We start from the raw sequence: 12,327 nt of genomic DNA on the forward strand, positions 1-12,327 counted from the left end.
TGAGAGAGGCGGAGGTGGAGACCTGACCTGACACATAGACACGGACACAAACATGCATTCTCACCCTCACGCTCACACTTTCCGAACATGAAGACACACTCACGCTCCCCATACACACACTATACTCCCTGGTGCCGGCACCTACACCCCCAGAGGGGCAATCAACCTCCAGACTCCAGACAAGATGGTCCGCTTTCCTCTAGGGTGGAGACAACAGACCGACTTGGTCCACGCAGCAGCAGAGCAGCCCACCAGCCTGCATGCGTTTGCCATCACCTGTCCAGTTTGACTCGTCTCCCAAAACAAACAATCAGAATTTTAGAAATCTTTCCCCAGAACTCACCTTATCACATGACCATAAACATGAATTCAATTTCTTTGTTTAAACTTGCGTCTCCAACAGTTTGCAGTAGGCCTTGGCGCAAGTCTCAAGAGTCTGGAGGGAGTCCAATAAAACAGATGCGTAATCTGAAACTGAATAACACATGTCCTGACAAAACAAGTTTTACCTTAATGTGACATGACACACTGCTTTGCATAGGTCTTCATTTACCCCTAACTACTTTTGCTAAGAAAATGGGAAGGTGATGCTGTCATATATTGAAACAAATGCAGAAACGCATGGACATTTAGTATATAAGACTAAAACAGAGTTAGCAAAGTACTAATGAGCTTGAAAGTCAATATTTTAGGTCTGTTTTTATTCACAATTTATTCACACAGCCTGAAGTCTCTTAGACAAGCTTTCTAAAATAGGTAGTCTTCAGGAATAATCCCGTGGGCTTCTTGGACAACATTTAAAGCTCTTCTTTAGATGTTTTCTGCTTTCTGTTCTCTGTCAAGATGAACAGAACAGAAGCGGCCTGGTCAAAGGCCCGACTCAAACCTGATAGAAATGCTTTGTAAGACCTCGAACACTTCGTTCATGCTTGAAAAAGATTGAATGTTGCTGAAATTAAACAGTTCTGTAAAGAAGAGTTCTTACTGCCACATGTCTTAATAACAAACAGATATTACGTTTAGGGAGAAATTACTTTTTCCACACAGGGTCAGACTGGTTTGGATAATTTTTAAAAATGAAATCACCATTGAAAAAGTGCATGTTATATTTACTAGGGTTAATTTTGTCTGGCTCCTTATTGATCTTGAAGGAGAGGTCAGAGGTCAAATGTGACATATCTTAAATCTTTAAATAGCACTTTCTATATGTTGACAACACACTTCTAAGAATGATACTTTCTAAGCTATGAGGCTGTCACAGGGCCGAGTGGCCTGTACTGAACAGGACTCAGGTGCAGAAACCCAGAGCAGAGACAGCAGATGATGTAACAATTTATTAGGCTAAAGTGCAAAAAAGAAAACGTAGCAAAGACAAAAAAACAATAAGACGTGGAGTTTGACGAGGCGTGGCCTGGGGAACGTGGCTAGGGCGAGGGAATGAGGCCTGAGATGCGGAGTGGAGCTGAGCAGGGAACAGTCACACTGAAGAGAGAAGATAGAGGAGTTAGGGAGGTAGTGGAGGCAGCTCTGAAGTGGCTAGTTGTAAGAGTAGCAATTCTTACTTGCAGTAGGGGACATGGAGTGTTGAGAGGGGGGTGATGAGAATCCAGGGGAGGCTGAGTGGCGTGGAAAGGCTGGTCTGAGATCCGGGGCTTCAGATGGAGTGTGATGGCAGGAGGGCAGGCAGGTGAGGCACAGAGAGATTTTCAGAAGGATTGCTTGGTATCTTGAGTTCGGAGGTGGAGCGTGAGCCAAGGTGAATACAGCAACTGCAGCACAAGAGAGTCGTGTTAACAAGATAGATCACAGCAAGAACTTGAAGTATAAGGCCTGTTACCAACATGTGTTGATGACAAACTGGCGGTGAATGAACTAGTGATGGGACGTTCTGTATCGAGGCTTCGGAGCGTGTGTCGAGTAATGGAGGGGGCGTTTCCGCGAAGCGCGTATCGAGGCTTGCTTCATTTATGGGAGGAGCTGAAAATGATGACGTCCGAAGCCTCGCTGCCCGGCTGTACCACGTGACTGGTTCATGAAGTGGTTCGAACTTTGCCGCGAGATATGACAGCGATATAAACCCCTCAGACTTCATTCAAAAATGTGGGTGTTTGATGGAGAGTTGCAGTTAGTGAGAGTTTGGAGACCGTTTGGAGGTTTATGAGAGTGAGGAGAGAAAGTCAGGAGAGAATGGAGCCAGCTAAGAAGAGGAGGATGTCCTCCCCTGTGTGGGAACATTTTGATCTTATTCCTCCCAACAAGGTATTTCTACAGAAGATGTATTGTCATGATACTGATGGTGCAATACAATTTATGTTGAGCTGTCTTGACTTTTGTACAAGGTGAAGTGTTTGCTATGTGCCAGGGAGCTGGGATATAACAGCAACACCTCATCCATGCTTAGGCACTACAGAGCTTTGCATGAGAATAAGGGGGACACCGATCGTGGAGCAAGACCAGGTGAGCCATCAAATGCAATGATAATATAGGATGCAGTAATGTTACTAAATGATATAACAATATTATACAACTGTTATAAGTTACGTGTGTGATATTTATATTTGTGCTTTATCTTTATTGTCTTTCCTCAGGAGAACAATCTCAAATAGATGAAGACCTGGTCAGCATGGTGATTGAGGACTCCCAGCCATTTAGCATTGTGGAGGACAAAGGATTCAAAAGATTTGTTAAATCATTAAATCCTAGCTATGTTCTCCCCACTAAAATGTCATAAAAGCAGTGAAAATTTAGTTTTTACAGAATAAAATGTGAACAGGCAGGACTGAGGCTCAAAGCCTCAGTGTGTAGCTGTCCATACCTCAACGTTACAAAAGCACAACCACTGTCCACACCACAACCACACCTCACCTCACAGTAAATGATCATTTCCATTTCAAGCATTTCCAAATAATCATTTCCCATACTGCCACTATAAATATACACAGTATACTGCCATCACTACAATATACATGTTTTACACACTCCTTTTGTTGTTGACATTTACAGGCTGTGTGCAAAATGCCACACTCTTCAAATTCATGCCAGCTATTATTTTTACGTCCAGTAGGTGTCCTGCTAGAGCAAATGAAGCTTCATGAAGCTTCGCGTTGGGGTGAACCAATTGGATGAAAAGCTTCAGTGCTTCATGGGGCTTCATCTGCCCATCACTAGAATGAACATCAACGTGTGGTTTAAATCCCTCTGGCTTGATTGTCTGCAATAGGCTCCAGGTGTGCAGGAGCTGGAGTTGGCCCTGCCCAGGGGCGGATCCCAGGTCAGTTCAGGAGCCTTATGAAAATTCCAGCCACCCACCGCAGACCATGACAGAGGTATCATTAAGTTGACCTTGGCAACGTTGGTGTAAGACAGATTTTAATGGGTTGTCAAAATGACCCCCTCTACACCCGACAAAGTGTTCTCAGAATTCATTCAAAACTTTCTGAGCTGTTGTGTTTACAGGCAGAATGACATCTACACAAAGCAGACACCAAAAACCAGTTCTTGGAAGCACGTTATAAAATCTTGCCAAGAGCAGTTCAAAGTATTGTAGAGAGGCCTTGAGGTAACAGTTTTTTAAATTTTAATATTTATCTATTTATTTTTATAAAGATCTGTATTTATTTAAAGTGTACACATTCAGGGACTTTTTGTTGCAGCATTTTCTAGATCCTGCATGATTTCCTCCTTATGGGAGACAAAGTAATCTCATCCTACTGACTGACGATATTTAGTTTGTGGCTGGAAACAAACTTCCAGTTGTGCATTTGAGAAAATATTGAATATCAACATAAACATTTTAATAAAGTATAAATGATTACCCACACAACTGTGCTTATTAAAGAGGGGAACAGTACAATACATCTGAGTAAAAGCAGATTAGAGGTGATCACTTGCCGGTAAATCTCAGTGTATTCTCCATAATGTTCTTAACTCCATGCTAATTAGTGCCGTGTGTCTGTTACTAAAGCAGTGTCTTACATAAAAACATGATGTCATTTGTTTACCCAACCTGTTTGCTAAAAATAAGCAAAGAAAGAAAAGCTACTTCCAACTGTACCCTACTGTACTTTTACACCCACGCAGACAAAGATGTCACCAGACTGATGGACCCACATTAATTGATTGGTAGTTTTTGATGGGTATAATATATCTCAATTTTCCAAAAAATCTGTAAATATGTGTTTTTTAAAAATACATTTTTCTGTCATATCAACATTGCTGCACTGTTCTCTTTGTATTTTTTATACCTCAAAATGGATTAAAATAATAATGTAATATCATCTGTAGCTCAGACATGTAAATCCCTCTGCTTGCTTTACACAATTATGAGTAATTGACCCTGAATACTGTTCAGAACAATTGTGTCCACCCCCCCTGTTAAGCAACAGCAGTGGCACACTCTGGTGGGATCTGAGGGTTATGGGCCTACCTGGACGTTACTAGAACGACCTCTTTAGGGCTGGGACAGGGGTGGTGTGGGATCAGGGTTAGAGGCAGATTAACTACATGGCAGCCTATAAAGCTCCAGTGTAATCCGCACACTGCAGACAAAATCAGAGCAACAACTACTGCGCAAACAACCTTTTTTTTCCCCCACTCACAACAGCTTTTGGAGCCACAGAAGCGACATCGAACGAAAGAAGAAGCCTAGGAACTGTACATATTTGGGATTTAACAGCTTCACATCATTAAATAAACAAACAAACCCATTTCACCAAGGATTTCAGAAGAGTGTTCCTTCATCAGAACCATAAAGGCGAAAAAAGGGAAAAACATGAAAAAGGGAAAGGTATGTTTTCATCTTTCCTGATTTAAAATAAAGCTGTAACAAAATGCCTTCATTAAAGTGACAGATTTGTTTACATATGAGACGTGTTATTGTGAAAGATTGTTAGAATTATTCATATTTTTTTAGAGGTATGCTCTAAAAAAGCTTACAAACTCGATCAAAATCCAACAAGATCAGAGAAACAGTTTAACAGTATGTCTATGAACATACATACATACAGTTTATGTATATAATCCTTTGAGTTAATCAAACGTGGGGGCTTTTATAGTCAGATCTGCAATGAAAAGTATCTCCTGTACTATTTTGTTTTTTATTTAAATGTGCATATAAAGCAATAGCTTTAGAATAGCTGGCACATGTGTCTAACACTGTACTGTGGCTGTAAACGCAGTTATTGTTCATTCATATACTAATTATGATTGCGTACCAGCAGGTGAGCAATGACAATGAGCCTCCCAGCTATCAAGAGGCAACAGCAGGTGAGTAAAGTATCCTGCTGGTTACAGATATGCGAACACTGGCTGTCCTCTAGTTTAGACCTGTAGTAGTCAAAGCTGCGTGGTAACAAGTGAAACAATGTGAATGAAAAATAATGTTAGTTTTTGTTTAGCTTCATTTTAAATGCAAATAATAATATTTTCATGACATTGCACTTAGTTATTAAAAATGATGTAGGTAATCAGAGCAATGCTACAATGTGATGTCATGAAGTTCAGCTTTGAAACGCCTCCACCCCTTTTTCAGGCTATGCTGAGATGGAGGCCCAGTTCGCCTGGGATGATAAGACCATCCGGCGGACTTTCATCAGGAAGGTACTGGAAGCAAAATAAACCCCAAACAAAACCCCATGAAAACATAAATGAATAAAAGGAAATGCCACATCGCTCTGACACAGCGTTTGTCCACCTGCAGGTCTACGCCATTCTCATGGTTCAGCTGTTTGTGACCGTGGGCGTTGTTGGTCTCTTCACATTTTGGTAAGTACGTCTGTATTTATTTGCTCAACTTTACTGTCATTTTCTAATAAAGCTTTTTCTACTTTATTCTATGAAGCACCAGTTTACTTTCTTTTTGGTTGCTGTTTTGATTTCAGTGAACCAGTGAGGTTTTTTATTCAGACTCATCCTGGCTTGTACTCGGCATCCTAGTAAGTAAAAAAACAAAACGAAAACGAAAACAACACAGATGAAAACTCATCTCACACTCACATAAATTTCATGTACATTTTGAAATTGTCTCTGATCCTTTTTTTCTTTTAGTCTCATGTTTTTTGCCACCTACATTGCACTGTCCTGCTGTGGAGACCTGAGGTAAACCGTCTTTGTAGAAATAAACAGCACAAAATGTCATTGTTACGTTGATGACCTGCAGCTCTATGTTCCTTTAACCATTGGAAATTGTGCTGAAGTCTCTAAACTAGAATGTTGTTTATGTGCAATTAAGGGCTGGTTATCGGATAATTTCTTGCTCCTAAATATTGATAAGACAGAGTTGACGGTCATTGGGCCACACACATTTCAGCACTTGTCCCAAAATTTCATCTTGAAAATTGATGACAGTGCCATAAATTGCAGGAACAAGGTAAAAAACTTGGGTGTGTGGTTCGACATGGTGCTCTCCTTTGAATCTCATGTAAAAGAGATAACAAAGATCGCCTTTTATTATTTGAGGAACATCGCCAGAATCAGACAAGTTTTGTCAAGCGACTCTGCAGAAGTTCTTGTCCATGCATTTGTGTCTTCCCCTATTGATTATTGCAATGCTCTTCTTTCTGGCCTACCAAAGAAAAGTTTTAGAGGTCTACAGATGGTGCAAAATGCAGCTGCTCGCATTTTAACAAGAACTGGGAAATTTGAGCACATTAGCCCTGTTCTGAGATCTCTGCATTGGCTACCTTGTCAGGTTCGAGCAGATTTTAAGGTCCTGCTGCTCACCTACAAGGTTTTAAACGGATTGGCACCTTCATACCTCTCCGACCTTTTACACCTTTATGTTCCATCTCGTGCTCTCCGATCTCAGGACTCTGGCCTTCTGAAGGTTCCTAGAGCCAGAAAAAAGACTATTGGAGAGCGTGCTTTTTCTTTTCGTGCCCCGTTTCTGTGGAACAACCTCCCTCAAGATATTCGGCAGGCATGCTCTGTGGTTGTTGAAGACACATTTGTTCACCTTATCCTACATGTCTTAATTCTATGGCTTTTAGTTTTTAATTTTTTATTGTTTTTAACTTGTATTGTGTCTCTTACCTGTATTGCTATGTATCACTTTTATTTTATTTATCCCTTTAGTTGTACAGCACTTTGTTTGAAAACGCTTTATAAATAAAGTTATTACTATTATTAAAAATTCAAGAAACAACTGAAAAGATGCTCTTTTGCAAAAACTCTATAAAATGTGTCTCTGTGTGCATAAATAACAAATCTACTGTCTTTTCTGTCATAACAGGAGGCAGTTTCCTTGGAATATAATTCTTTTAGTTCTCTTTGTGAGTAACATGCAGTGTAAAATACAAACCTTATACAATAATAAAGCCGTCACTCAGCCTCTAAGCTATTTTTATCAACTTTTCCCTACAGACTCTGAGCATGGCCTTCATGATGGGATTTCTGTCAAGGTAAATACACCTGCGGATGTAAGAACCATCCGTGTCTTTTCAAGCTGAAAGAGAAAATGTATATGTTTGTGGTTCCTCCAGCTTTTACAACACCAAGTCGGTGGTGCTGTGCCTGGGAATCACAGCTCTGGTGTGTCTTTCTGTCACCATCTTCAGCTTCCAGAGCAAGGTGCGAACTGCTTCAAACTAGAACTTCAAACTGCTTTGAACAAAAAAAGACAATAAAAGACACATCTTCTTCTTCTCTTGCAGATTGATGTCACCTCTTGTCAGGGAGTCCTGTTTTCATTGTGTATGGTCATGCTCATCTGTGCCATCGCCATCTCTGTTGTCGTCCCTTTTGGATACGTGAGTTTAAACATGTACATCCTTCTAGAAGGAAACCAAATTAGCTGCAATTAATGAGTTAAACAAAAGTACTTGGGTTAATGCGTCAGGTACTGCATTAATGGAAGAAGGATTAGCCTCAGATAATCTTGCACTGTGTCTTTCTTAAATTAGCATCCCTGCTAGCCTTCTTAAAAGTGTTTTGTAATGCATTTTATCTCACAGGTACCTTGGTTACATGCCACCTATGCTGTAATAGGAGCCATCCTCTTTACTCTGGTGAGAATCACACAGCCTACCCCCGTCTTAGTTTCCAGCTAAGTTTTCAAATGATTACCTCGTGCTCACCTGCTCTGCTTGTTTTCTCCATTTGTGCCTTTCTCTGCCACAGTTCTTGGCGTTCGACACTCAGATGCTCTTAGGAAACAAGCGCTACGCCATCAGTCCAGAGGAATACATCTTTGCCACGCTCAGCCTCTACCTGGACATTATCTACCTCTTCAGCTTCCTGTTACAGCTCACGGGAGAAGGCCGGGAGTGAAGCCTGTTTTACACGTTTCTCCTGCATACTAAAGATGTTTATCAGCTGAACTATTTGAACACTTGACTTGGATTTACCTCTCGACAGAACGACATGACTTCAAGGCTCATTGCAGCAACCTGTTTGCTCTTTCTTTAAGTGATGTGTTATCGATCTAACCTTTGTTTAACCTTCAAGTCTCTTCAGTTCATAATCTTCTTATCAATGGAGACCCTGAAATCCCAGCTTGAAATCCCATAGACTACACCGTCCAACTACTGCTAGGTGTTACCTTGGGAATCTATAAGTGTGTGTGTGTGTGTTTTGAATGGCACTTTGGACTCTTAAGTGGATAAAAGCAGGTACAAACAGAGTTGGATGCATCACTCTGTTTATTCAGCCTTGAGCCAATAATGGAGTTGAGTTTATTTTAATCATTTGTTTCACATCCAATATGTAGATGCACTTTTATACTTGTTTTTATTTTTATTCATTTCATTATATATGATAGGTTTAGTGTATTATCAGTATGTACTGTATGTGTGTAAGCTCAGACTGGGCATTGGTATTTCGGAAGTAGCAGCTACTGTATGAGTCAACAGACTTTAAGATGTAAAGAAAGCAAACAGCAACCACAAAGGGAAAATGTATTTAGAGTAAGTCAGAGTAAGAGAGTACATTTGGCTGTTAGAGATCTGTTTACACTGGTGTTGAGAATTTACCGTGGCCTTTCAGCTGTTATAGAAAATAGTTTTAGATTAATAAGTTATTAATGGGAACGCTGGAAACTGTGTGTAATGAATAAAAAACACTATACATTTCTTTGCAAAGAACACGGGCTATGGACTTGTAAGTGGCAATGTAATTAAAGTAACACATGAAACCTATAAAAATTGTTAATTTTAATGTTACAGAATTAAACAATAATAACATTTCTTTGTATTGTATGTTTCTACAGAGCAAACTACACCATCCTTGTGGGGTTTGGAGTTGTGTGTACACTGACCAGTATTAGATACACCAAGCTAATGGCACAGATTCAACAAGGTGGAGGAAACATTCCTCAGAGATTTTAGTTCATACTGGCATCAATGGTCTCTGATCAGTGGTTGTTCATCAATGGTCATAACATGCATATTAATGATCAAGAAACTGACCTTACAGCCCATTTTTCATCAGTGGTGCTAGTTTCAGTCATTGTGTAAAGGTTAGGGAAACCTGCAGTCAGCTGAGCCTGAAGAAGTCACTTGGACTGAGTGATGTGGTGACTATTCAGGCCATCTGAGTACAGTGAACTTATTGTCACTTGAGATGATCTGTGCTTCGTGGCATACTGCACTAACCCTCTTGGATCAGCCATCAAGATTGGCACACTGCTCATAAAGAGATGGAAATGGAAATTGCTATCCTATTAAATCAACTTTCTTTTCCATGTGTCAGAACATCAGGAGGTTGACTCGACCATATCTACGTTCCTAAATGCAGTTGTTGCCATGTTATTGGTTAAGTACTTATTTAAGCAGGTGGACTTTAGCTTCCTGCAAAAACTAATTCAATTTAAAGATTAAGAAAATAAGACTAATGATACTGCAAGATCAGGCATCCATAATATGTAATATACACCCCTAATTTAGCAAAAATTTAACAGCCAATAATAAATCACTCACAAAAACATTGAAACAAGACTTTTATTAAAAAAGAAAACTGACATATTCAAATTCAAAGAGAAAACCAAGAAAGAAGTAAAATCTCAATCAATTAAAAAACAAACAACAACAACAAAAGAAAAACAAAAACACAAGTTACAGACAATTTAGCAACTCTGGCACAGGAAGACAAAAGTAGCCAAATGGCATTTGCAAAATAACCAAATATCAAAACCTCTTTCCTCTAACAAAACTGTACAAAATGAGTTCTTGTATAAATAAGAAAACTATTCACAAACAGATAGTGAAATGCGCCAATCTGAATTTTCAAAAAGCTTGTGATCCACACAATACAGTTTATACAGTGTAGAGCTGTGTTTGTGGATCAAAAATGTTACTTTAAGACAGCATTTCTTGCTAAAATGATCGAATATTTATCTAGTTAAACTGCTCACTACTGCAACATATAGTAAACTGTAGTATTACACAACAGTATGACTCAATTGTTTAAAAAGAAAAAAATTGCGACACTGGTATTAACCAAACTGAAATAAAATGAAACATTTTGAAAATCCAGATGTGACGTTATTAAACCAGCTGTTTGGAAATCCTGTTTTAGCAGCAAAATGTTTTGAAACTATGAAATAAGCTGTCAAATTGACATTAGGATGGATACAAATAGCATTTACAAATCTATGCGGACTAAAAATGCAAGTGCAATGAGTATTTTTTATTTTATTTCAAATATTGTGTACTTTCCATGTAGTCTTAGTATTCCTATATTTGTTATGTCATTTAAAAGGCCAGTTCCTTTAGTTTCCTGTCCTGTCATCTCTGCTTTAAAAAAATAAATAAACACTGCATTGTAACAAGTGGTCATTTCATAGTTTCAAAATCTTGTTTTGTATTAAAAGTGATGGCTAATATATGGAATAGCATTTCTCAGAACATTTTCCTTCATGGTGCGCTGAATCTGAAAACTTGCAAGTCACTGTGTTTTCTGGACAGGTTATAATTCATACTAAAAAATTAAAAATCACAAAAACACACAAGAAGAAAGGGAAAAAAACGGTGAAAGAAGTGCAAGGAAAGACAGGCTATTTACAAAATCTGCTTGTGTCTGAAAATGTTCGTGTTTGCACCAATCGTAAAATCTGTGCTCCGTTTTTCTTAATGTCCATTGAGTCAAGAGCCCGACCGATATAGGATTCTAAGACCGATACTAGTACCGATAGCTGGTGATTCAAATATCGGCTGATACTTTTTTTTTTCTTTCAACATAAATTTTTTGGTTTGTAGATTTGTTTTTGTGTCCTTACTAAGACAATATGACAATGCTATCTAAAAATAATGTTTTCTTATCACAAGTTGTGGATTCCTTGTTTATGCTGCTCGGATCAGCCGGTTGTTGTTTTGCAGAATTCCAAACATGCGCCCTCTGGTGGACAAACCATGCAGTGTCAACACATAACATGGTGGAAAGGTGTTTCTCTCGTCTCATCTTCGCTTAGCGGGCTTTATAAATGTTGACACCGACATATCGGCAATCAGCTAATAATATCGGCAGGCGATATATCGGTCGGGCTGTAGCCGAGTTCGGTAAAGTCTGCTCGCATGCTGTCCTGCACTCATTATGTAAGCTAAGGGGAACTAGGGTTAAGCAGCTGGATTTGTTCTTTTCAAAAACACTTTCTAAGACAGAGCTGAAAAAGTCCTCAAACTGTAGTCATAATTTGGAATATTGAGTGTACGTTAACACTCTTATTGCCATCTTTCTCTTTCTTAGAGTCAATAAAAGGCATTTTATACCATTACACAAAACATACGAGCATCTTGGGAGATTGGAGACAGCGGTGGGTGGCTAAAACATCTTTGGTTGCAGAAATGTACAACAGAAAAATTGCAAAAAAACAATGTAAGCCTTGGGGAAGATGTTATCTCGTTCGTCTTTTCACTGGATTCAAACATGAATGGTTAAAGAACAGGAAGAAAAGCTCCTGGTAATTCTACGTCTAACTCAACTGACTCAAAGTTCAAACAACCCTGCTGCCATTTCCACAGTATATACAAACTCATGTCAAATCTATGTGAAACCGGGCAGTTCGTCCAGAGGAAAAACATTAAGGCTTAGCTAGAAAGAGTTTTTGCAGACTTTTTTTTTTTTTTTATCACTCACAAAGTCATTCAGACTTGCTGTCTCACTAAAGGCTGTAAGAATCATCTTTAATGGCACTTCCATGGTCTAGTGAGCAGTCCTTTGTAAAACCATTATTTCTATTATCTACATATGTACAGTTTTTGATATCCGTATAAATTAAAGTTCAACATGTTTGGATGTACGTGGTGACAGCTAAACTCGGTGTGCTGACTTAAAAAGCTGAAAACAGCCCAGGTTTGTGTGTTTATGAGCTTGTCCGAGCCCGATGCAGCAGCATCA

General features: G+C 39.2%; 1 protein-coding gene and 2 long non-coding RNA genes across 4 annotated transcripts; 2 read left to right on the forward strand and 1 right to left on the reverse strand.

Moving 5' to 3' along the window:
- Window positions 1-1,319: 1,319 nt before the first annotated feature.
- Window positions 1,320-1,905, reverse strand: LOC147330526 (uncharacterized). The gene is made up of 2 exons (XR_015129241.1): window positions 1,563-1,905; window positions 1,320-1,482 (listed from the first exon to the last, which is right to left on the reverse strand). It is a non-coding gene; the product is annotated as an uncharacterized LOC147330526 (long non-coding RNA).
- A 75-nt stretch (window positions 1,906-1,980) lies between these two features.
- LOC147330527 (uncharacterized) lies at window positions 1,981-3,065 on the forward strand. The gene is made up of 3 exons (XR_015129240.1): window positions 1,981-2,259; window positions 2,340-2,457; window positions 2,589-3,065. It is a non-coding gene; the product is annotated as an uncharacterized LOC147330527 (long non-coding RNA).
- A 1,457-nt stretch (window positions 3,066-4,522) lies between these two features.
- On the forward strand, window positions 4,523-9,179 carry faim2b (Fas apoptotic inhibitory molecule 2b). 2 transcript variants are annotated; one of them, XM_086292167.1, is made up of 12 exons: window positions 4,523-4,786; window positions 5,217-5,265; window positions 5,531-5,598; window positions 5,699-5,763; window positions 5,880-5,933; window positions 6,046-6,096; window positions 7,229-7,268; window positions 7,360-7,397; window positions 7,479-7,566; window positions 7,650-7,745; window positions 7,950-8,003; window positions 8,116-9,179. In XM_086292167.1, the coding sequence occupies exons 1-12, from the start codon at window positions 4,772-4,774 to the stop codon at window positions 8,263-8,265; spliced, it is 768 nt and encodes a 255-aa protein (XP_086148293.1). In that variant the 5' UTR covers window positions 4,523-4,771; the 3' UTR covers window positions 8,266-9,179. The 2 variants fall into 2 exon arrangements, with proteins under 2 accessions (XP_086148293.1, XP_086148294.1); XM_086292168.1 differs by having other exon boundaries at window positions 4,524-4,786; window positions 5,220-5,265.
- The last annotated feature ends 3,148 nt before the right edge of the window (window positions 9,180-12,327 follow it).

This window comes from Aulonocara sp. 'chitande type north' Nkhata Bay, linkage group LG5 (genome assembly GCF_057382095.1).
Source record: "Aulonocara sp. 'chitande type north' Nkhata Bay isolate Kocher_YH1m ecotype deep benthic linkage group LG5, A_spYH_male_GT1.1, whole genome shotgun sequence".
Classification (NCBI taxonomy): Eukaryota; Metazoa; Chordata; class Actinopteri; order Cichliformes; family Cichlidae; genus Aulonocara; species Aulonocara sp. 'chitande type north' Nkhata Bay.

Bases quoted from the DNA above. Each gene is read 5' to 3' on its own strand.
- faim2b (XM_086292167.1), top strand. The intron at 7,567-7,649 runs GTGCGAACTGCT...CTTCTCTTGCAG, and splicing joins TCTTCAGCTTCCAGAGCAAG to ATTGATGTCACCTCTTGTCA. The intron at 7,746-7,949 runs GTGAGTTTAAAC...TTTATCTCACAG, and splicing joins TTGTCGTCCCTTTTGGATAC to GTACCTTGGTTACATGCCAC.